Source organism: Macrobrachium rosenbergii, chromosome 55, assembly GCF_040412425.1.
Source record: "Macrobrachium rosenbergii isolate ZJJX-2024 chromosome 55, ASM4041242v1, whole genome shotgun sequence".
NCBI lineage: Eukaryota > Metazoa > Arthropoda > Malacostraca > Decapoda > Palaemonidae > Macrobrachium > Macrobrachium rosenbergii.
In genome coordinates this window covers 44,008,990-44,034,211 of record NC_089795.1, presented here as the reverse complement: position 1 = coordinate 44,034,211, position 25,222 = coordinate 44,008,990, and the positions used below count along the sequence as shown (strand labels likewise).

The 25,222-nt window shown below is 40.0% G+C and overlaps 1 protein-coding gene across 5 annotated transcripts in view; it reads left to right on the top strand.

The window, feature by feature from the left end:
* Positions 1-25,222, top strand: part of LOC136835201 (protein OS-9-like) — a 103,083-nt gene that overhangs the window by 16,707 nt on the left and 61,154 nt on the right. For all 5 annotated transcript variants that reach the window (XM_067098432.1, XM_067098431.1, XM_067098430.1 and 2 more), the window contains exons 3-7: positions 3,562-3,666; positions 19,612-19,778; positions 20,746-20,947; positions 22,534-22,779; positions 24,044-24,270. In XM_067098432.1, the coding sequence (XP_066954533.1) occupies positions 3,562-3,666; positions 19,612-19,778; positions 20,746-20,947; positions 22,534-22,779; positions 24,044-24,270 (947 nt within the window). The remainder of the gene's footprint in view (positions 1-3,561; positions 3,667-19,611; positions 19,779-20,745; positions 20,948-22,533; positions 22,780-24,043; positions 24,271-25,222) is intronic.

Below are 25,222 nucleotides of genomic sequence, written 5' to 3'. Positions count from 1 at the left end.
GGTTTTCACGAGGTTGATGAACAATGTAGCAGGAATGTTGACGAGGCATCAGAATCTCCTTATACCAGAGACGACTACCTTCTCAGAGCCCTTCCCACACACGCTGCCTGAAGGATCTTCAGATGACAATCCAGTTATCAGAAGAACTGGGCCTACTTATCAACAAGGAAAAAATCGAAACTGATTCCATCCTAAGAGATTCTATACCTGGGGATGAGGATTCAGAGTCAGACTTTCGGCTTTTTTCCGTCGTTATCAAGAACGGAACAAGCCTTAGAAAAGATTCAGAGCTTCTTAAGGAAACGAACATTTGGTGAGGGAATGGATGAGTCTGCTGGGAACCCTTTCCTCTCTAGAGCAGTTTGTCTCTTGGGGAGACTGAATCTTCGCCCATTACAATTCCATCTCAATCGGAACTGGACAAAAAAAAGAATTGGAGGAGAAGTGCATCCCCATCTGAAACCTGTAAGGCAATATCTAAAATGGTGGAATCAACCCCATCCAAGTTGCAAGAGGGCCATCTTTCCTAAAACAGAGGAACCCAGACCTACTGTGTTGTTCTCAGTAAATCGGACTCAGGATGGGGAGCGACTCTGGGAATCAACGAAGTTCTCAGGCTCTTGGACCAGACAGCAAGAGTCTTGGCATATCAATCAGAAGGAACTAACAGCGATCCTTTTAGCTCTCAAAGTCCGGCGTCATCCAACGGTAGTAAAACAAGTGGTGCAGGTCAACTCCAACAACACAACAGCGCTGGCCTACATCAGCAAACAAGGGGTACTCACTCCCAAATCTCTATACGAGACAACAAGAGAAACTTCTTCTCTGACGCAGAAGGAGAGGAATGTGATACTGCTAACCGCTTTATTCGGAGAAAATGTAAGAGCAGACATGCTGAGCAGGAAAGATCAAGTCCTGTCCACAGAATGGATGCTACATCAGGACGTCTGCTAGAGCATGTGGCTGATTTGGGGATCTGTGCACATAGACCTTTAGGCCACAGCACTTTTCAAATGAAAAGGATAGAGACATTGTTCTCCCGCCCGGATCCAGAGGCTGCTTACATAGACGTTCCTCATGGACTGGTCAACTTGACGTTTATGCATTCCCACCTTTCAAAATAATCCACAAAGTATTGCAGTCCAGTTTTCATGAGGGCACCAGAATGACCCTAGTCGCTCCTTACTGGCCCATAAGAGATTGGTTCACAGAGGTACTGGAATGGATAGTGGACACCCCAAGAAAAACTTCCGCTAAGAGTAGATCTACCAAACAACCCCACTTGGAAAGGTATCACCAAAACCTCCAAGCGCTACACATGACTGCTCAGACTATCGTAAAACTCGCAAGAGCTAGAGGTTTTTCAAAGGAGGCAGCCAGCATCGACGCAAGAGCAAGGAGGTCTTCCACCATTAAGGTATACCAATCCAAGCGGAAATTTTTGAGATGGTGTAGAAACAACTCTGTATCCTCTACCAGTACCTCTGTGACTATATAGCAGACTTCCTTCTTCATCTTAGAATAACTTAAATTTTCAACTTCAACCATTAAAGGTTATAGAAGCATGTTAGCATCGGTCTTTAGACAGAAACTTAGACCCACCTAACAATAAGGACCCCAAGATCTTCTCAGATCTTTGATACATCTAAGGAGAGGGTACAAGAATCACCGTGCTTGGAACCTAGATGTGGTCCTGAGGTTCCTCACGAAAGATAGATCTGAACCTTTACAAAAGGCATCCTTAAAAAAGATCTCACTATGAAAACCCTTTTCTTAGTCAGTTTAGCTACTGCAAACGAGTAAGTGAGATTCATGCTTAACAAAGCTATAGGTTTAGACAAGGCAAAGCAGTTTTGCTTCACTGACTAGATTTTCTGGCAAAATGAACGCCCATCTCAACCTTGGCCCAAAGCATTCGGAGATTTCTAACCTGACGGATGTCACAGGTGAGGAAATAGAAAGAACTCTGTGTCCAGTAAGAGCTCTAAAATATTATCTAGAAAGGACAAAAGACTCACAGGGGGACCAGAAGGGCTTTGGTGCTCTGTCAAAAACCTCTTTACAAATGTCAAGAATGCTCTGTCCTTTTTATCAGACAAGTTAATAAAAAAGAAGCTCATTCAGATGTAGGGAAGGAACACAAATTTAAAAGTTAAAAGCACACGGAGGTCAGAGCGGTAGCAACCTCTGTGGTTTTTAAATTGTAAAATAGGTCTCCAGAGTATCTTGGACAATGCACCTTCTGGAGGAGCAAGTCTGTTTGCCCACATTACCTTAAACAGGTACAGACTGTTTATGAAGACTGCTACACGCTGGGTCCGGTTTTAGCTGCAAATTCAGTAGTGAGAAAAATAGCTACCCTATAATCCCATAACCCAGTACCCTTTTTCTTCCTTGGAACTAAGATGTTGTTTTGGTTGTTTATGGTTATTGACGCAGCTCCTTCGCATTCATTAGCAGACAGTTTTTAAATAACATCATTTACTTCAGTTCTTAGTTAGGTGGTCGCTTGTTCCTTGGTAGCAGCCAGAATAATGAGACAAAGGAGAACCAGTCACCTAGAGGTTATACACTGGTTGGGACAGCCCCTAGAGATTTTTCAGCCCCTGGTGGGATCGCTGGATCTCTCTTAAGGAATGTAGACATAATGAGGCAGGAAAACAATGAAGTTTGGGGCTTCTTTAACAGGTGGAACTCCTTTAGTTGGTTTTAAAAACTTTTAGTATTTCAATTCCAACGATGTTGGCTGCTCCTGACCCTCCACCAAAGGTGTCAATTGTTATATATAACTACCAGGTCAGTTAGATGTTTGAAAATGTTATTTTCATAATAAAATAAATTTTGAACATACTTACCTGGTAGTTATATATAATTAAATTCCCACCCTCCTCCCCTCTAGAGACTAGGGGCATGGAAGTTCTGAGGAATATGTAGAATGGTTCCAGTTACCTGGGTAGAGGGCGCACAGGTGGACCACCTGACTACCCGATCGGCGATTGCCGCGAGTTTTTGAAATTCTGCCGTCACGTCAGGGACTTAAGCTATATATATAACTACCAGGTAAGTATGTTCAAAAATTTATTTTATTATGAAAATAACATTACCACCTAAAGGGAAAATCTGACAATATTTCATATGACTATGAGTGAGTAGTTTAACCCTCCCATTACCCTCTCTGTGGGACAACGTGCTGTAGTAGGTATATACATGTATGAAACCCTTAGAAAAAATGTTTAATATACTGTACATACGCATGGTATAGCTATCTATAGTTGACAGAGTAATATTAAATATCACCCTATTATGATATTGATACAGCACAGTACAGTGTATGCTATACAGTACTATATTGCTTGTTTTGGTATAAAAACCATTTCATAGGTTATATTGTAATTGGTTCCTAGCAAATTAATATTATTCAATACTTTAAAATAAACACGTTTCATTCTAATCAGCAGGTATGATTACTGGTAATAATCTGTGGAAAAGGAAAATTGTGCTTAGATTAAAGTTTTTATACAGGGTATTGTCATTATACTGAACCTCATTCTCTTCTTCAAGGTCTCTTGAAACCAATGGAGACTGCACCATGTCTTATTAAAACTGTGGACTGGTGGACCTATGAATTCTGTTATGGATCTGTAATCAAGCAGTATCATCTAGAAGGTATGTATTAATTTTATATTGGATAAATCTTACTTACTGTTAAAGTTACTTTATATCTCCATGCCAATAGGCGAGTCGGTATTCAAACAACAGATCGAATGGCTGCCCAGATGACTGTCTAGTACACCTGTACCCCACCAGGTATGTTTAGAATGTTTTAGCTCTTGACAGAATTCTCCTTGCTGCTATTGTGTATAAGCGCTTATTGGTATTTCATGGCTGTTTGCTGCTATCACAGGACTGTACATTTATTTTTCCTAGGATGCCTTCACTGGAATCAAGGCTAAGAAGGTCAGGTTCTGTAGAAATGATTACTTTGTTAGCAGGGTGTTGATTTTTTAGGAAATACACACTGTTTACACAGGCTGCAATTGTATAAAGTTTGATTATGAGAATAGATGTGAGGAAGTAAGGATTTTTGAAGGACTTTCTGCATAAATTCAGTGGAATAAGAAGAGAAGGGAAGCAGACAGATTGCGAAGCAATTAGTTAGGTTAGGTTATCAACCTGTTATTTCTCCCCCCTTGTCCAGTTCCTTCATCTATAGTTATCCATACTCAGTCTAGGCTTTTCTTTTGCTAATGCTTTAGTTAGTACTGAGGCTTCCTCATTAGCTCCGCCTCGTACTCCCCTTTCAGTTCAGGAAAAGCGTATTGAGAATTTAGAACAGGACGTAAACCTTATTTTGGTCAGTTCAAGGTCTGTCTTGAATTGGTTAGGGAACCAGTCCAGTTCCCCCCATAGTGTGCAGTCACTTTCACGTTCCCTTATACAGGTACTGTAAGAGGTAAGGTGTCGGTGCCCTTGCCTGTCTGTAGCCTGAGCCTAGGACTCCCCTGCGACAGTTGGAAGAGTCCACTGCCAGGGAACTGGGTCAATTCTCAGGGTGATGTGGTTCTGTGCCCTCCTTCGCCTGCCTTTGTTTTTCACGCTCATGGTCTCGTATAATGTGTTAGCCAAAAGATTGTCTTGGGAAACGTTAATCCTTGCTACATATGCGGCTTCTGCCATCCTCGGCACCATTCAATGGGGTCAGGTTCCAAAAAACCCGTTTGTTGGAAAAAACGTATCTCGAATATAGCCTAGCCCACACTAGGGTATTCAGTACCATCTATAGTCACACCCCGAACTTATGCAAGGTTAAGTTCCAGAAACCCTCGCACAAGATGAATTTCCACGTAAGATTGGCACAGTCTCTGAAAATGCAAATAAATGCTTACTGGCAGTCCCCGGTTATCGGCGGGATCCGTTTCTGAGGGTGTGATGATAACCGAAAATCGCCGCTAACCAAAAATCGGTGAATTCGGCGATTTTCAGGGGTTATCGACGCCGAAAAGCGCTGATTTTCAATTATCGGCCCCTCTGTTACCAATGTATCGGCGCCAATACCCAATTATTGGCACCGATAAGCGGAAATCTGCCATTTTCAGCACCGAAAATTGCTGATTTTTGTCGCTAGACAAGCCCCATAAAACCGAATCGCTGTTAACCGAGCCCGCCGTTAACCGGGGACTGCCTGTATTTCTAAAGTTTAAACACTAAATATGACCCTAATCATTCTCCCAATTTATTAAGCTAACTTTTAAATGAAATTAAAGTTACTTTAATTTCATTTAAAAGTTAGCTTAATACATTACCCGTAAAAAAAGAAATAAATGGTTGACAAAAATTGAGAGTTGGAAGAGAATTTCTGTCTTTCTCCCCTTCCGACCGATCTATTTTTAGAAGTCTTCTCAACCTCTTTTTAATAACTTCTTTATTCTACGTCTCTTTCTCTTTGTTTTGAAGTGCTTTTTCATGAACAAACAGTGTTTTTTATTTGGACCAATACAACATTTAGTTGTTATGTCTCTATGTTTTAGAATGTATTTGCCAAACTAGCGCATTTACACTTCATAGATGGTACTGGTAAAATTAGATCTATTTAAATTATCTTCTTTACAGGTAAAGACGTACAGAGAAATAATAAGATGTAAAAATGTGTGAGTGCTAATTATGAATGAGAGAGAGAGAGAAAGAGATAAGGGTTGTCCTTAATTAAGAGAGTGAAATTATTTATCAGTTATTACGGAGACAGAGAGAATAACACGAGAGAGAGAGAGAGAGAGAGATATTGTCCTTACTTGAAATATCAAGTTAAATTATTTATGAATTATTATGGAGACAGAATAACATAGAGAGAGAGAGTATGAAACTAACTTTTAAATGAAATTAAAGTTACTGTAATTTCATTTAAAAGTTAGCCTAATACATCACCCTTAAGAAGAATATAGGAGAGTGTGAAGATTAGTACAGTAATACCCCGAACTTGCGCGATTCAAGTTGCACGAGTTCACAGACACAAATTTTTCATTGGAACCTAACTAATGGTCATACACAAGTTTTTCACAGACCCGCAAACATTTGCGAATGTAAGAGGTGCAAAAGAAACGAGCAGGTAAAAGTTACTGCTGCTTTATTACAGATTCAGGCAGTTTATATAGCGGCCGACTGGCGCCGAACTGCGGAAGACAATGACGTTGAGTGTGACCTGAGGTCAAAAACAATTAACAATAATATACAGCGAACAAGTACAATTTACAATACAAAAACATACAGAACTCCAATATGGATACAATCTTGATGCCTGTGAATAAAGAAACATACGATACATAATTTATGACAGTTGAACAAATACATATAAAGTTTAACTGGTAGAAAAATGCGTGACCTGGCACATTACACGTAACGAATTGTGTGCCGAAGAAAGTGGGAAGTCACCAAAGAAAACTTGCTTAGCGGAGACTTAATTAATGACGCATCCGAAGGACTCCGCTGACGTCGATGTGGTGACTTTGCAAATACTCCCCCCCCCCCAAGACGTGGGACATGTCTGACTAATCTGCGTATCTGCTGGGACGCTGAAGGGTGCCACAGCTTCTTGAGGACAAGGGAGGGGCGGCCTGCGTGTGAGGCTGCTGGTGCGGGCGGGCCCTTCCTGGGACGGCCGCGCGCCCGCCATTTGCGGGGGCCTGGGTGTGGCAAAGGGTGGCTGGGCGGGGGATGCGCTGCGGTGACGTCTGTGCTCTCCTCCAGGAAGGCGGGCTTTAACCGGTCTACTGAAACCCAATCGTTCCTCCCGGGGAGTGCCAGCAGGAACGTCTTGCTGTTCCGCTCCAGCACGCGGAAGGGGCCCCTGCAGGGCCTGGTCAGTGGCGGGCGGACGGCGTCGACCCTGACGAAGATGTGGGTGGCGGATGACAGTGCTGGCGGTGTGAAGGTGGCCAACCTGCCGGTGTACGTGCGCTTACAAGGGGCGAACTTGCCGACCACATCGGGGAGCCTCTGCAGTGATGGGATGTGGCGATCTTCTGTCACAAGTTCGCCCGGGACCACGAGGGACTCTCCGTAGGTTTTTTCAGCTGCGGACGGGGTGCCATCGGCTCTGGGGGCAGTTCTCAAACCGAGGAGGACCCACGGCAGCTGATGTTTCCAGTCCTTGGCGGTGCAGTGGGCCATGAGCGACGCCTTCAGGGATCTGTGGAATCGCTCGACCAGGCCATTGGCCGCCGGGTTGTACGCCGTGGTGGTGTGATGCGTGGTCCCCAGCAGCTGAGCCAGGGCGGACCATAATTCGGACAGGAAGGCGGGGCCCCTATCGGTTGTGATGTGGTCCGGGACGCCAAAGCGGCTGACCCAACTGGAAAGCAGGGCCTCGGCACACGTGCTGGCAGTGGCTTCTTGCATAGGTGTGGCTTCGGGCCACCTTGTTGAGCGGTCTACCACCGTCAAGAGGTATCTGGACCCGCCTGATGGGGGAAGGGGCCCGACGACGTCGACATGAATGTGGCTGAAACGGCACTCTGGCTGCGGGAACTCGCCTACCCCGGACTGTATGTGACGACCCACCTTGCTGGTTTGGCACTGCAGGCACTGTTTTGCCCAGGACGTGGCGTCCTTCTGCACCCCGTGCCAGACGAACTTCTTTGACAGCAGCTTGGCCGTAGTTCTGCCAGAGGGATGTGAGAGTCCGTGAATGATGTCGAATACCTGGCGGCAGCGTGAGGCTGGAACCAAGGTACTGATGTCGCAGAGGAGACTTGGGCCCCCGCGGGCGAGGGTCATGTCCCGCCACTTAAGGGACATGATGGCGGTGCGGTAGGCTTGGGTTTCTGGGTCAGCGGCCTGTTCCCTGGCGAGGTCCTGGTAGTTTACCCTGAGCTGCACTGCGTTCAGCTCGACTCTGGAGAGGGCGTCTGCTACGGGATTTTTCCTGCCAGGGAGGTACCTGATGGAGCAGGTGAATTCGGCTATGGCTGAGAGGTGGCGCTGCTGCCTGAAAGACCATGCGTCCCCCTGCTTAGTGAAGGCGTGAACCAATGGCTGGTGGTCCGTGAAGATTGTGAAGGGCGTCCCCTCCAGGAGGAACTTGAAGTGCCGGACTGTGCAGTACACCGCGCAGAGTTCCCTGTCGAAGGTGCTGTAGTGGGTCTCTGCGGAGTTGAATTTCTTGCTGAAGAAGGCGATGGGCTGGGGGGCGCCGTTGATGACCTGCTCCAGGACAGCACCACAGGCGACGTTGCTGGCATCCGTTGTCAGCTGGAGGAGGGGCCTTGGGATCCTGGTGTGCCAAGGCGGTTGCCTCGGCGAGGGCGGCCTTCATCAGGGAGAAGGCCTGCTGCTGGCTGGGTCCCCAAGACAGGGACTCTGGTTGGCCTTTGAGAACTTCTGTCAGGGGGGCCGTGGTGTGTGGGACCCCGGGGATGAACCGCCTGTAGAAGTTCACCATCCTGAGGAACTCCTGGATGGCCTTGACGGAGGTGGGGGTGGGGAACCTGGTGACGGCTGCTACTTTTGATGTGAGTGGGCGGACGCCTGCCGGGGATACCTCGTGGCCCAGGAAGTCAAAACGGACGACGAGGCCATTCTCTTGGAGGCGCTGCAGGACTGCCCGGATGTGCTTTTGGTGTTCATTGTGAGACCTGGAAAATAAGAGGATGTCATCAACGTAGCAGACACAGAATTTCAGGTCCCCGAGATGCTGTCCATGAGCCGCTGGAAGGTCGCCCGGCATTCCTCAATCCGAAAGGTGGAAAAGGCGAACACAGGACCCGAACGGCATGATGATGGCGGTCTTTGGTATGTCCTCTAGTGCGACAGGTACCTGAAAGTATGATTTAAGAAGGTCCAATTTAGTGAATACCTTGGCTCCGTGAAAGGAGGGCGTGAGGCCCTGCATGTTGGGCAAGGGGCAGTGGTTGGGCTCCGTTGCAATGTTGAGACGTCTGTAGTCGCTGAGGTCTCCAGGAGCCGCCCAGTTTCTGCACCATGTGGAGGAGGCCCACGGCTGGAGGCCTGCAGATTCCCATCCGCTCCATCTCTGCAAATGCCTTCTTCACCTCCTGAAGAGCTGCTGGGGAAGCCCTGAACTTCGCTATGTGGGGGGCCTTTTAGTTGTTATGTGATGGTATATGCCATGTTTGGCTGGGGCCGGGGACTTGGCGGAGTTCGGGCTTGAACACGCCGGGGAACTCCGTCAGCAGGTGTGCGCACTGGTGGGGCGGCGGAGCTGATGGTGGGTGCCGGGTCCCCGTTGTTAACGGAGAGACCAGCAGAGTCAGTGTCGAGGGGAGGCGCTTACGCCCACGCCGACTAGCAGGCCGGCGCTTCCAGGAAGTCAGCACCCAGGAGCGGGCTCTCACGCCCACGCATTATGATGAAGTCCCAGGAGTAATTCTGCCCGAGGATGGAGATCGACAGGGGCCTGGTGCTGTAGGAGAGGATGGGGATCCGTTGGCGGGTCAGGAAGGCGGCTGGGTCTGGTTTCTGGTTGCGGTCCTCCCTGGATGCTGGGAAGATCGATCTAAAGGCCCCTGTGTCACACCAGCATCATCCTGCTGGAGACAGTGTTTGGGACTTAGAAGCCTACTGGTTCTGGGCCCTGGGTTTTTGGTTGCCATGGCAGAGCCACACCGCTTTTTGAGCAGGCGAATGAGCAGGGCGGCAGGCAGTTTCAGGCGTCTTTGCCGAACCACTTGTGGTAGCGACACAGGCCCGGGGAACTCATCTGTTGTGGGGCGGTGGACGTCTCCTGGCGACGACGTTGACACCCTGCTCCATTTCTTCCTGCTGGACGGAGCTGACTGACTGTGTGGGTGCTTTTAGCTGCTGTGTGGCCTTCAAGCAGTCCGTGAGGTGCTGCGCCGTTTGGATGAGGTCATCGAGAGGCATGGTGTAGGGGTGAGGAATCTGGGTGCAGACCTCCGGGAGGAGCTGGCAAAGGTAGATCTCCCACGACAGGCTTATTTCCTGCCGCTTTTTCCTGCCGTCGAAGTCTGGTAGTGGAAGGAGGTCCTCGACCATGCTCCATGCGTCTACTGCGTTGAGGTCCTGCCGTGGGTTGACGGCGAGGTCGATGGCACGGGCAGCCCGCTCGGCGATAGGTAGGGAGCACATTTCGAGGAGGACCTTCTTCGCGACATTGTATGTGAGGGGGTGTGTGTCGGGCACCATCGAGACGAGTTGTCTGTATACCTCCTCCAGGAGGGCGTTAAGGACCATGTCGGCATGCAGAATTTCGTCTGTCAGGTGCGCCACCCTGAAGTGGCTCTTGACCCTACGCAGCCACATCGTTGGGTTACCCTGTATGAAAGGTGGCAACTTTATGGACAGGGCGGCCCGCGACTGTGTTGCCGGGCCATGGAGTGTTCGGGGCGCTGGCATGGGTGTGGAGGTGCGGGAGGGCCTCGGTGCAGGGACGGGCGCGGGTGAGATGGGAGGAAGGTAGACCTCCGAGTCCGCGAGGTCCGCGGTTAACTGCAGGAAGGAGGAGATGTCCGCGTCCATGCTTGCTCCTTGCCCTCTTACTGGAGTGGGGTATTCGCGTCAGAATGCACTTTCGTGTGCCGTGTAAGTCCGTTAGTGACGCTGGTGTTTTTGTTGGTTACAGCGCCGTGTTTAGTCCGCTAAGAGCGTTGGAGAGTTCCTGGAGCCAAGACTGAGTCGCCGTGTCGGTCCGCTAATGGCTCCGGGATACTCCGGGAGGTCACCACTGTAAGAGGTGCAAAAGAAATGAGCAAGTAAAAGTTACTGCTGCTTTATTACAGATTCAGGCAGTTTATATAAGCGGCCGACTGGCGCTGAACGCGGAAGACAATGGCGTTAAGTGTGACCTGAGGTCAAAACAATTAACAATAATATACAGCGAACAAGTACAATTTACAATACAAAAAATACAGAACTCCAGTATGGATACAATCTTGATGCCTGCGAATAAAAATCACGATACATAATTTATGACTGTTGAACAAATACGTATAAAGTTTAAATGTTAGAAAAATGCATGACCTGGCACGTTAGGCGTAACGAATTGTGTGGCGAAGAAAGTGGGAAGTCACCAAAGAAAACTTGCTCAGCGGAGACTTAATTAATGACGCATCCAAAGGACTCCGCTGACGTCAATGTGGTGACTTTACACGAACACTGAGAAACCCTGCAAAAGTGTTTGTTTGATTTTTTATGTAATTTATAAGTTTTCAAGCTTTTATATGTAAATTAAATAACATTAAATATTATTAAAAGTAATAATTTTCTCTCTCTCTCTCTCTCTCTTTTAGTGAGATGAATTTTTATGGTACATGCATACAGGTATGTTTATTTGTATGATAAATAAACTTTTTATGTAATAATAAGTACTAATTTTCAAATATTAATAAGATTAATAAAATTAAATAATAATAATGATGTTAATAATAAAACTGTAATTACAAAATTCTTATTATTTTGAACAAGCAAATTCTTCCCTCATCTTTTGTAAGAAGGTCGAAGGCAAAAGCTGGCAGGCATGTCATTTAACATGGTAAGAAGGGGAGTGTTACTAATTAGTGGTCAAATTTTTCTTGTAACTCTCTCTCTCTCTCTCTCTCTCTCTCTCTCTCTCTCTCTCTCTCTCTCTCTCTCTCTCTCTCTCTCTCTCTCTGTGTTTGTGTGTCTGTAATAATTCATAAAAAATTTCACTCTTAAGTATGGACAACTGTTCTCTCTCTCTCTCTCTCTCTCTCTCTCTCTCTCTCTCTCTCTCTCTCTCTCTCTCTCTCTCTCTCTCTCGAAGTTAGCCAACCTATGTATTACAGCACTGTTTCTCTGTATGTCTGTAGCTGTACAGTAGATAATTTTGAAATGATCTAATTTAACCTGTACCGTTTACAAACTGTAAATGCGCCGTTCTAAAACATAGGGACATAGAGCATTTCAGAACAAAGAGAAAGTGGCAGAATAAAGGAGTTTTTAAAAACGAGGTTGAGCAGACTTCTAAAAATAGATCGGTGGAATGGGGGAGAGGGTCACACATTCCTATATTCTTAAATCAACCATTTATTTCTTTTTTTAAGGGTAATGTATTAAGCTAACTTTTAAATGAAAATACAGTAACTTTAATTTCATTTAAAAGTTAGTTTAATACTGAATTTCCATCTTTTGATATCTAACGTAAGAATAACTCTCTCTCTCTCTCTCTCTCTCTCTCTCTCTCTCTCTCTCTCTCTCTCTCTCTCTCTCTCTCTCTCTCTCCGTAATAATTCATAAATAATATAACTTGATATTTCAAGTAAGGACAATATCTCTCTCTCTCTCTCTCTCTCTCTCTCTCTCTCTCTCTCTCTCTCTCTCTCTCTCTCTCTCTCTCTCTCTCTCTCTCTCTCATAGATAGTGCTCACACAATTTTACAACTTATTAATTCTCTGTATGTCTTTACCTGTACAGTAGATAGTTTAAATTGATCTAATTTGACCTGTATCGTCTACGAAGTGTAAATGCGCTAGTGTTGCAAATAAGTTCTAAAACATAGAGACATAATAACTAAGAGTTCTATTAGTCAAAATATAAAACACTGTTTGTTTATGAAAAATCATTTCAGAACAAAGAGAAAGAGACGCAGAATAAAGAAGTTGTTAAAAAGAGATTGAGACGACTTTTAAAAATAGATCGGTTGGAAGGAGAGAGAGAGAGAAATTCTCTTCCAACTCTCAATTTTTATGTCAACCATTTATTTCTCTTTTTTAAGGGTAATGTATTAAGCTAACTTTTAAATGAAATCACAGTAACTTTAATTTCATTTAAAAGTCAACTTAATAATTTGGGAGCATGATTAGGGTCATATTTAGTGTTTAAACTTTAGAAGTAAGCATTTATTAGCATTTTTAGAGACCATGCCAAACTTACGCTAAAATTCACCCTGCGCGAGGGGTTCTGGAACCTAACCTCGCCTAAGTTCGGAGTATGACTGTATACTATTTCTCTCTCCCCCCATTCCACCGATCTATTTTTATAGGTCTTCCCAAGCTCACTTTTAAAAAGTTTTTATTCTGTCTCTTTCTCTTTGTTCCAAAATGCTCTATGTCTCGATGTTTCAGAATGGCTCATTTATAGTTTGTAGATGGTATGGGTAAAATTAGATCAATTTAAAATTATCTGCTGTACAGGTAAAGACATACAGAGAAACAGTAATACATAGGTTGCACTAACTACGAACATGACAGAGAGAGAGATATAAAAGTTGTCCTTACTTAAGATAGTAAAATTTTTTATGAATTATTATGGACACAGAGAGAGAGAGAGAGAGAGAGAGAATTATTTAAGAAATCTTTGACCCGCTAGTCAGTAACACTGTTCGAGCTGCTTCTCAAAAGATGAGGGAAAGAATTTGTTTGTTTAAAATATGTATGATACGAATTTCGTAATTACAGTTATATGATTATTATTATTATTGTTATTATTATTTGAAAATTAGTACTTATTATTAGGTAAAAAACTTATTTATCATACAAAACAAATAAACATATACGTGTACCATAAAAATTCTCTCATCTCAGTAAAAGAGAAAGAGAGAGAAATTATTACTTTTAATAATTAATGATATTCAATTTACACATTAAAACTTGAAAACTTATAAATTATATAAAAAATTAAACATAATCACTTTTGCAGGGTTTCTCAGTATTCGCAAATGTTCGCGGGTCTGTGAAAAACTCGTGTATGACAATTGGTTAGGTTCGAATGAAAAGTTTGTGTGTCTGTGAATTCGTGCAACTCGAATCGCGCAAGTTGGGGGTATTACTGTACATATATGGTAGCCTAGCCTACACTATAAAGTAAACTCTTATGCATATATGGTATAGCAATTATTAATATCAGCTAAATCTGGAGCTTCATGCAGATTGACTTATGATAATTCAGTACAAAGAGAATTTGAATAACAAACAAGAATTAGCTTAGCCTACACTATGGTATATACTATATTGTATACATATACGGTATCCTAGCCTACATTATCCAATCTATATTCACATATTAATATCGTATTATACAAACATCAACATAATGAATAGGCATCTTTTCCATGGATCTTTTAAAAAGTTATGCTTTACTTCACTGTGTCCAATGAATAGGCATCTTTTCCATGGATCTTTTAAAGTTATGCTTTACTTCACTGTGTCCAATAATATTATTTATTCTCATATTGCTTTTGTATTATAAAATACAATGATAGTGATTAATGTTTTGGTTTGGAAATTGATTATGCAGTAAGTTTATTTCGCCATATTTAAAACTCAGTTCCGAGCGCTTTTCTTGCTTCTAGTTAGCATAAATGAAACTCTAGATACTGTATTTATTTATATGGGACACGGTTGTTTTTCGTTATACGAAGTGTTTTTAAGTTGAAATACAACTGAAAATATGTCTTGTGAAATTAATTTAGCTATTTTTATCATTAATAGATGATGCTGGCCATTAGGGGCATGTGTGTTTTGTGTAAAAAAAAATCAAGGTTCCGCTTGCCATTTTCACTTGATTTCATCATAATATGAGCTTTACATATGTATCTTTTATTGGCGTGAAAACAGCAGTAATATGTGTTCTTGTATGCCCAGTAGTTTTGATTAAAATACTTTTCTCTCCAATTTTATTTACGGCCGAGTTTCATCCATGTTGCCGATGTACAATAATTTATAGTCATTAGCAGCTTGAAAATTGTTTTCTCAGATTCAGCTACAATTTGCTACTTAAATTTATTAGTATATTTCCTTGCCAATCTTTTCTCCATAGCAAATAAGGGTATAATGTAAAAATATATCAGTCCTATTCTACTTAACGTCATTTGTAACATAACTACAGTAATTGTTACTACTGTACGATGGTTGAAATGCAAGCAAAACAGCTGTTGTTATCCAATTTGGTTGTTAATAGCAAAACAGCAGTTTCTCGTTTGGTTGTTTATGGCTGTACGAATTTACGCAAGAGTATAATGTTACTAACAATACTTCTATCATTCTCTTTTACTTTTTTAACTAGAAAATGGGATAAAGAGAGGGAGGAAAAGAAGGTCTATTGTAATTTGGTCTCTCTCACTGCCTGATTGGACGCTGCTGCCTGTGCCCACACGAAATTTAAAAATATTTTCTAAATATTGTATTGGTATTAATTGCTAACCCCATCATAAAATTGAATTATCGTAAGGCGAATTATCATAACTCAAGCATTACCTGTATATCAAAGGTATCATGGGCTCTTATCCTTAATCAAGTGGAAAACAACCATGGCCTTGTGTCAGAAGCAGCAGTTTATGTATTGCTCAGGGTACTGTTCTAGAGGAATTTACAGCACCTTGAACCTTGTAAGCATCAAAGTTTCTCTTTCTTAGATGTAGTAAGACTTTTTCATTGTTTACAGTACTTTCAAGATTATCATTCCATACTTTCTTTGGTATTGTGCCATGTACTATCAGATCTGGCTGACAATCAGCACCTTAAGGTGTTGGGATCAGTAGAGATTGAAGCTCCTTCAACTCAGTATCAGTCTCTCTTTGGAATTTAGACGCAGGTCTAAATTTATCTGCAGATTCTTTTGAGCCTCTGGAGTTAGTAATGAGTTCCATTGAATTATTTACTATGAAACCTTCTTTTATTTAGCACTATCAGCAGTTAAGAGAGTAAATTTATTGCAAGCACTCTCAACCCTTAAGGGACGGGCTAAATATATATCATGCAACCCCCCAGAACAGGCAAGCTTTAAGGTTGGAAAATTTAAGAAAAAACACATCAGTGGAATGCAGAAGATATGCAACTGCACATGGTGTAAGAAAAAAATTCTAAAAAAAATTTTCCCTACCTTGAAAGTGACTATTTACAACCCAGTGTGGAGCCTCTTTTACAAAACACATAAATATTACCAAGTTATACATGTTTTTTCCCCTAATAATTTATTTTATTTTATTTGTATAGTTATAATTATATCACACAATATCATAACAGATAAGAACTAAAATCAGCAACAAATTCTGAGTATATTTGCTGTAAAATATTTACGTAAATTTACTGAGATGTGGAGGTACTCTAACTTCTTTGGAGGTACACATGATTTTTCTAATATTTCTTTGCAAAGTTACAATTATAACTGACATCATATCATAAAAGATAAGAATTAAAACCAACAGCAATCCCTGGGTATATTTATGAGCAAATGAATAAAAAGACGTCATGGGAGAGAGAGGAGCAAGACATTTCCCCCCTTCAAGTCGAGAACAATACTAATCTGCGTGAGACACCCACGATTGAGCTGAGCTGAATTCTTTAGTTGCCACTATTCATTTATGGGCCACTGAAGTGATGGAAACTCTTTCCCACTCGATACAGCCAAATCATATGGTGGGTAATATTAATACTCCTCAGAGGAGATCCGTCCACCACCCTAAAGACCCGTTTTAGATCCTCTCATGAGGGGATCCATCCATTAAGGGTTAAGGCTGTTGGAAAGGGAATGCTGTTTTATCTTTCTGCCTTAGAGCTGAGAATGATGTTAAGGCTAAGTTTTTCAGAGAGCTGTAAGAATTCCAATTTAACCTCTTTGGTGGGGAAGAAGAGGAAACACTTCTCTGTCCTGTTGGGGCAGTTAAAACTTACTTAGAGAGGTTAAGCCTGGAAAAGGCAGTTATCCTCTTGTTTTGTGATTTTAGAAACCTAGAACATCCTTGTCAAAGGTTAAGCCTGGAGGAGGCAAAATTAACCTTTTGGTTTGTGGTTTTAGAAAACCTAGATGTCTTTGTCAAAGGTTAAGCCAGGAAGAGGCAAAGTTAACCTTTTGTTTTGTGGTTGTAGAAAACCTAGCTGTCTTTGTCAGTGGTTAAGCCTGGAGGAGGCAAAGTTAACCTTACAATTTGTGGTTTTAGAAAACCTAGAATGTCTTTGTTTAAAGGTTAAGCCTGGAAGAGACAAAGTTAAACTTTTATTTTGTGGTTTTAGAAACCTAGAACATCTTTTGTCAAAGAACAGACTCTCTTTGATGTATTTGATGAGGCTAGTGCATGAGAGCTAGCTCCATACCTTTTGCTTGAGGATGGGATTAATGCCGCACAGTAGAAGTGCAATTTGGTTTTGTGCGCTCACTGCCTTCAGTATGCAGAGTCGTGTTTGAAAACAGTAAAGCCCTTACTCTGCTACTAGTAGCGGGTAGTCTTTTCTGGAACCAAAGAAAGAACAGTCCTTCAGGCTCTGTTTTAAATACGGGTTTTAATATTTTGGGAAACCTGAAGGTACATATATTGTATACGAGCATACCTTTACATCATAAAGGTATATTTATTTTTAGTGACTGTCGTTTTATAGGGCTTTTTGACCCAGGCACAGGTGCCCCCTCACGCCACTTCTGTTTCATATGGCTGAATTGAAGTGGTTTTCTCCGCAAGGCTGCTCTTTGCTGTACATGTATGAGAGCCTTGCTCCCTGAATGGAATCCAACTTCTGGTGGCAGTAAGATCCAGAAAGGATTCCAGATCAGGTAAGAATGTTTTGGGTTTCATGCAAGAAACCTTTAGCTCAATTGGCAGAGCTGATTTTGTCTAGCTGCACTACCCACCATCCTCTTCTCAGTGTGGGTATCAGTTAACTTTAAGAGTAGGTAAGATTCATTCCAAATAATATACATTTTCATAATAAAGTTTATCATTTGGATACTTAACTGCTGTTAAAGTAGACCCCACCCAGCCTCCCCAAAATTTAGTGGGCTGTCAAGGAGAATTCTGACAAAAGCTAAAACATTCAAAACACCTGGTGGAGAACAGGTGTACCAGACAGTCATCTGGGCAGCCATTCGATCCTTTGTTTGAATGCTAACTGGCCTATCGGCGTGGAGATATAAGCTAACTTTAACAGTAAGTATCCAAATAATAAAATTTTATTATGAAGACTTATATTATGTATAGTTGATTTTGTATGAAGAGGTTGTCATATATACTTCATGATTTATTATTTGTTAATTGAAGAATCAAGGATAAACCATGTACGTGTATTTAAATTGAGGTCTTTCGCTTGCTATATGTTACTTGACTACTATATCTGGAGATCTTATAATCACAAGTACAGTACAGTATTGCTTATAAGTACAGTACAGTAGTAAATCTGGAAATGAAGCATTTAAACTCCTAATCCCACAACATAGGCCAGAATTTTGGAAATCCATAGTGTATTCATTATTCTCTGTAGGAAGAAGAATGAAATACCAGTAATCACTAAGAAACATACTACTATACATTTTAAAACAATATTTTTCAGTGTCTACTTTTGTAGAAATCATGAATATCAATTCAAATTTTCTTTGTGTGTTTCAGAGGAGAAAAATTAAATCTTGACATTGACAAACAAGGGATTTTATATATTTTTTTCTAATATGAAAGTTCATTCGTAATCTTTATATCTACCAGGAGCAACCGTTACTGACAATATATACTTATAGTAGACTTTTTTTTTTCTTTTTTACCCTCCGGTGAGTTATTTTGAACTTGGTGTCTGTTTTATCATACAAAAGATGAATTATAGGTATTGGTGAGTACATACATTTCTTCCTTAGGGCAGTTTCCAAGAATTTTGTTTGTGAAGCATTGTGGAATTGTTTTATACAAAAATGCAAATATATGCAAGAAGAATCTACTTGGGAAAGGACTTGCCCTTGAGCTTATTGTTTAGGGTTTTGCATTACTGTTCTTAGCAGTGATTATGCTTTTTATCTTTCTCAAATCCAGATGAAGGAAGGGCATCCAGTAATAAAAAAAAATCTGCTAAAACAAATCACGAAATGAGCTGCTGGAAAAGGGTCGTTAAAAACAGCACCCTCAACTAGAGATTAAGCTGAAAAGAAGTATATTTCTTCCCCCACCTCTGTGTATTTTATAGTTTACAGCTATCTTTTGAACATAAAAGCAAAACTGGAGGCACATAAGTTTAAAATGTACTCTGTTAAACTACATACAGTTGCATAAAGAAAACCATATGTACAAATCATGGACAGCGGACGAGTTGATGTCGCCGGTTCATTAGGATAATTATCCCACAAGAATATTAAACTGAACAGTATATACTTATGATTTTCTTTATTATATTGTAAATGACTTTAAAACAAGATTTTCTTTATCTTTTTGTAAATGATTCCTTAAAGCTGTTTATCATACAGTGTATTCACTGCTAAGTACTGTACTGTTATCTTGTACAATATTAATTTGTTTAATTTGGGTTTATTAGGAGTCCAATTACTTTGGCTTACAGATTGCTGAATGCCAAATAATGGGACTTGGCTATAATTGGTACTTAATCCATAAGTGTTGGGATATTTTAACACTGTAGTGGTTTAATCTTTACCATAGGATTTCACTTAGAATAGTAAGTAAATCTTCTCTGTCAGGAATTAAATTTATTTCCCATAAACTAATGTCTTGCAAAAGTAGGTGATAGGTTACAATGTTTAAAAAAATCAGTATGCTACAAAAATGAAATTATAGTTTAAATTTATATAGGTTACAGAAAACCGTATGGTAAGGGTCTGAAAGCAAAGAACCAAGCTCATTGTAAATAATGTAAGCATCTTTTAATTCATATGTTAATTTATTTCGTAGGTGTAAGTCGAATAATATTTCATTTTCAGATAACAAAGCTTCAGGACCAATTCTCATTTTGGGGAAATATGAGTCTGAATATAACTGGAAAAACAGTTCTGAAACAAAAAATAGACTACAGAGGTTCCATAGTCAGTTCTATGTAAATGGAACAAAGTGTGACCTTACAGGCGAGCCCAGAAGAACAGAAGTTCGAGTGAGTATGGTTCTTTTTCTTTCAACGTATATCCTCTTTATTATATTTTTTGTCTAACGACTGTTCTGGGGTTTAGTTTCTGGAGAAATACACTTTGGTATTTGTATAGTTATATTAATTCTAATATTAGAACATTGCAGTTATTGTATAAAAAAGTTCCAGTAGTGAACAATATCAGGTTTCCAACTATTACAAATCATTACATTACATATAGCACGTTAGGAAAGTATCACAAGAAATTTAAGTGTGTGTTTTTTTTTGTTGTTGTTGTTGTTGTTGTTTTGTTGTTGTTGTTGTTGTTGTTGTTGTTCAGCAATGAAGACTGTGAACAGCAACTGGAAAAACACCGAGAATGAAAATGCTAACTTGTCAGTCTTACTAGCCATGCACACATTATTGCAAGTAAAGAGGTAGCTTGAAATCTACTGTTCTATCAGTGATTGGCTAAAGAATGCATTTACAGGGCATCTGTTTATAAAACCCAAAAATTCCATGTGTCAAGATTTTTATGGCAGCATTTTTTTATTACATTGTTACATGCAGTCTTCCCAGAAACCTATTCATAGATCTTAGTTTTTACCAAGATTGACAGGTGTCGCATTTGTATGAACGTCAGGATAAAAAAAAATTGTAATCAGTGAGTTTGGAATGGCATTATCTAATGCCAGTACTATTTTATCAAGAACCCTACTTTAATATAAAAAAAAATTTGGGCCCCACATGGATTTTGTCCTTACTCAAAATATGATGGGTGTCATTATGAGACCCATTCAGTAAAGTAAATTCCTTTTGAAAACCATTAGCAATGGGTTGTGATTGTTCTGCATATATTTTGTTTTTATTTCATTATAAGATTTATATATTCTTTATTACTTATTTTGGAATATATGTACATTCTTAATAAACTTTTAATTTAGGAAATATAAGTTCTGTCACTTTACATAATATTGTGTTTTGTTTTTCACAGTTCCATTGTGAGGATGGTGTTGGTGACTATATACAAAGAGTGGATGAACCTGAATCTTGTAGGTATGTTGTTACTGTTGCTACAACAAGAGTTTGTCACCATCCTTACTTGCGTCTGCAAGCTGTAAGGACGCCGCATGCCATTACATGTGCCCCAGCACTGACTGAAGATCAATATAATCGATACCTTACTTATCAAGACAGTGAGTTTTAGTCAATATTTCTATTAGTCTTAAGGAGTTGCATTAGATTCATTGCCGAATATAGGTTCTTGAGAGTATCTTGAAGCTTTCTTAAAAGCATCTTGTTATGGTTCTGAAGTATAGCTGAGTATTGTTTTCTCATGCTCTGTTGATCAGTTGCTCTTGAGATTGTTCTTATAGTTCAATTTAGTGGACAGTGATCTTTTCTAAAACTGAACATCTTACATTAGGATGAAAAAAATGAGCTTGGAAGTTGCTTTGTTGTCAATGGAAGTACTATTTCTTATTCTTGCATTACTTATTTATTTATATCTAAAGTTATTTGTAAAACATCAAGAAAGACTGCCATAATGGTGCATTGGAAGAAGAACCATGAAGTTTTACGTTCCTTTGTAGTATTGAACCCAAATGTACCAAACACCCATATCACTGCTATGGGTAGAATTTAAGTATACCCAGCACTTATCACTGTTACAGTACTTGGTAGCATACTTACATAATACTCTATTGTAATTTAATGTGGTAGATATAAGAGAATACATTTATAGATTTTGCTATTAGTATTCTCTTGCTCCGTCTTTAAGGGCATAGGTTGTTTTCTCTCAAAATTGCTGTCAACCTAGAAAGAAAAAATTTTGGACAGTCTCGTAGTGAAGTTTTTAGCAGTCCTTTAGCCAGGGTTGGTTTTAGTTTGCTTCATTTTTTTCTGTCAGCTGTAATTTAACAAATTATAGTACAGTACTGTAGATTTTATATATTTGGATGTCAGTGTTCATATATAATGAGTAACTATCAACCTACACTTTACATGGGTGCATGAGCTCTAGTAGCAGATATAAGTGCTTGTGTCAATTACCAGTTTCATGGTAAGTGGTAGCCAAAGCATTCAGAATTTCTTATTAGTAAAAAGAACAGTAATGGTTTGTGAAGTAATTACAGTATTCCTGTCATTTGCCTGAATGTTTGATTTACAGCCATAAAAGCAGGCATTATGATGGAAGGGTAATTGCATGCAACGAGTTTCCCTTCGCTGATGGCTTCTTTTACTCTCATATCTGCACACAAGAAGCCAAGAAGAGTTTAGAAGTGCTGTATTGCTGAATGTGAGGGTTCTTGGAAGCTTAGCCAACAACTTAGTCTTGTGTCTAGATCATTTAATCATGCTAGTTTTGGCAATTTCAGCCTCTTATTAACTGTAATTTTGCCCATCATGTCTTCTTTGTGTCCCTTTGAGTGCTATGTAAATTTGAACTTATTGTGAGTTTGACTCCTACTCTTGTCATCACATGTTTTACATAGTTTGCTGTCTCTCGTTTATATAGTGTGCCTTTCATTTTCTGGACTTTATACAATATTTGACATTTCAAAAGACATACATTTCATTATTTCACCCATGTCAATTTCTCCTTTTATTTGTGCACACATTTTTGTAAATGAAACCAATGCTTGTGTTTTTATGGGAAGATAGGCGCTCCCTATTTTAAGCTATGTCTGTTTTTATATTTATCAGATTTTTTCCAGATTCATTACCATAAGGATGTATTCCTGTCATCTTGGTTAATTAAGCAATTTCATTTCCTTGACAGAAAAAGCCAAGGAGGAGGAGTCATTGAAGGAAAAATGGCTGAAAAAGAATGCTGAAATTTTAGGAGAAGCAGATCATCAGGAAAGTCAGTCTATATTGAAGCCCATTGTCATAGATGAAGACGAAGAGTTAAAAATGAACATAAAGATTTTCAAATTGGCACCGCTGAAGAAAAACAAGAATTCTCAGTCTGCAGAAATGAGGGATGTTATGGAGGTTGAAACTCAGATCACCCTTGAAGAAAATGGTATGTAAATATTGTTTACTTGCTGTAAATTCCAAAGTGATTTTGAGCAGTACTTAATTCATATCATTGCACGGGAGAAAATGTTTTCCTTGGACTTTCACGATGTTTTTTTTTTTTTTTTTATGTATTGAAATCTAGGTATTGGCAACTTGCCTGCTCTCGTCATGGAAGAGTGTTTGCTAGTATCTGTAGTAGAAAAATAAGGAGACTTACAAAATCGGTTCTCCAAGGAGTTTAATAGCACACCCAGAAGAATGGTGACTACTCAGTCCCCTTGACTAAAAAGTAACATATATTTGAATTCCTATTTAATTCAATAACAGTGTTGTTTGTTATATTAGATTTTTAAATTTTGTTTTAAGTGGCCATTTTTACAGCAAATTTATTTGATTTCTGTATACAGATTGTAATTGTGTAGTGTTTCAATGAATGACACGCTCAAAAAAAATAATTGAATTGTTATATTCTTTATTGTGGAATGGAATATGTGATTTAGGCATGAAGCCAGGCACTGGGACCCACAGGGTTATTCAGCGTTATGATGAGAATAAATGAAAATGGAAATTATATAAATAATGATTTTAAAATAGATATTCTACAGATCAGTATTTAAAACAGTAAAATCGAAAAGATTAAAATTCTAATGGAATTAAAAACTGCCATAAATAGGATAAAAAAAATACATGTCTAGTATATAAAATGATAAGATTTTTATAAAAACCACAAGCCTTTAAAAAACTCAAAACAGGGTCAACGTCAATGTTGTCTCCTAAAATTTCTGTTCTGGCCTATCAGCACGGAGATGTAAGCTAACTTTAACAGTAGGTAAGTATCCAAATAATAATTTTATTATGAAAATTTATATATTCTTTATTGTTTCATTTCAGTTTGTTTTATACCCACTATTGACCCGTTTGTTGTGAACTCACTAGACTCATTGATTCTTGAATTTATGATTTGTTATTGTAAAATTTTATCAGTGCAGCTATAACTTGAGAGTAAGGCAAATTTAACAGCCCACTATGTATTATAAGTTCACATAAGCTACAGAAATAAAATGAGGTTAAATTCATACACAGAAATGGCTTTGGAAGTACCCTGGATCATACACTGTACATGCTACTCTTACCAATTTTATAGACTTTCAGTGTCTTTCTTTTTGCTGTGCACTGTTTTAAGGTAAGTTTTGTGAGCATTTTATTTATTTATTTTATTTTATTTTTTTTTTTTTAGATCTTTTGCTAAATTATAGTTTTCAATTTAGATCCACAACTGAAGGTAGAAGACCTGAAGCTGTCAACCGAGACCGAGAAATCAGCAGAAAATCTTGAAAATGCTCAGAATATCTTGAATGACCCAGATGATGTTATGGAGGCATCTGATTCTGATGGAGACTTAGAAAACATGATTGACGATAGTGAAGTCATTGATAAAGATGGGGAAGAGCTTATATCAGATACACAGACTCAAGACCTGCTTCATTTGTTAGATGTAAGTATTCTTGGTGTGCCCTGTAACCTATCTTGATGGTTGTCATATGCATTTATTTTTTATTTTTACCTGTTCTCCATACTCTTTGGACAAACGTCAGTTTTTTGTTGCTCTAATTTTCAACCTTCACTGAAGACTGAATCCTTGAGTGTGCTATTTTAAGAGTAAAGAAAATGACTATTCTTGTTAAGCTTCTGTATCTTGTATCATGTTTATTATGGTGTCTCCAGGATGTTTTTTGATAAAGTTTTGTGACTTTCCATGAATTTATGAATGATGATTTGAACTATGTTTGTTTTTATAGTAACAGCATAAAAATAGAACATGAAACAACCAACAAAAATCAGTAAGAATAAACTGTAATTTTGTACATGCAACTTACCCGTCAGATATATACTGTACTTAGCTATAGTCTCCGACGTTCCCGACAGAATTTCAAATCTCGCGACACCTGCAGCGGCAGGTAGGTCGGTGATCTACCTTTCCCGCGCTGGATGGCGGGAATCGGAACCATTCCCGTTTTCTAATCAGATTTTCTCTGTCGCTGGTTCCCGACAGCATCTGTTGTTAGTTCCTCTGATTGATTTCTTTCGCTTGCTGAGGATCTTTTTTGGGCCAGTTTTGGTGACATATTGGATCTTTGGCTTGGCATACGCTTGTAATGGACTGTTTTTGGAATTGCTTGAATTTTTCTGTCAAAATATCTGATGTTAATGTTGCACTGGTGTTTCAGTGTGTGTTAGGCAGAGTGTAAGGTGAGGTTGAAAGCTTGGTGAACCCTCTCACACTGTATGCATGGTGTCGAGGGAAATGAATGCTCGTTTGATGGTAGGTGTAATGAATGAGAATCTATCTGAGAAGAATGGAAGGCACAGATGCTTATTTGAGAGCTTGAGAAAGGATAGAGGCTAGGAAGGCTTCCTCTAGAAGCTCTAAGTAGGTCTCGATCTAT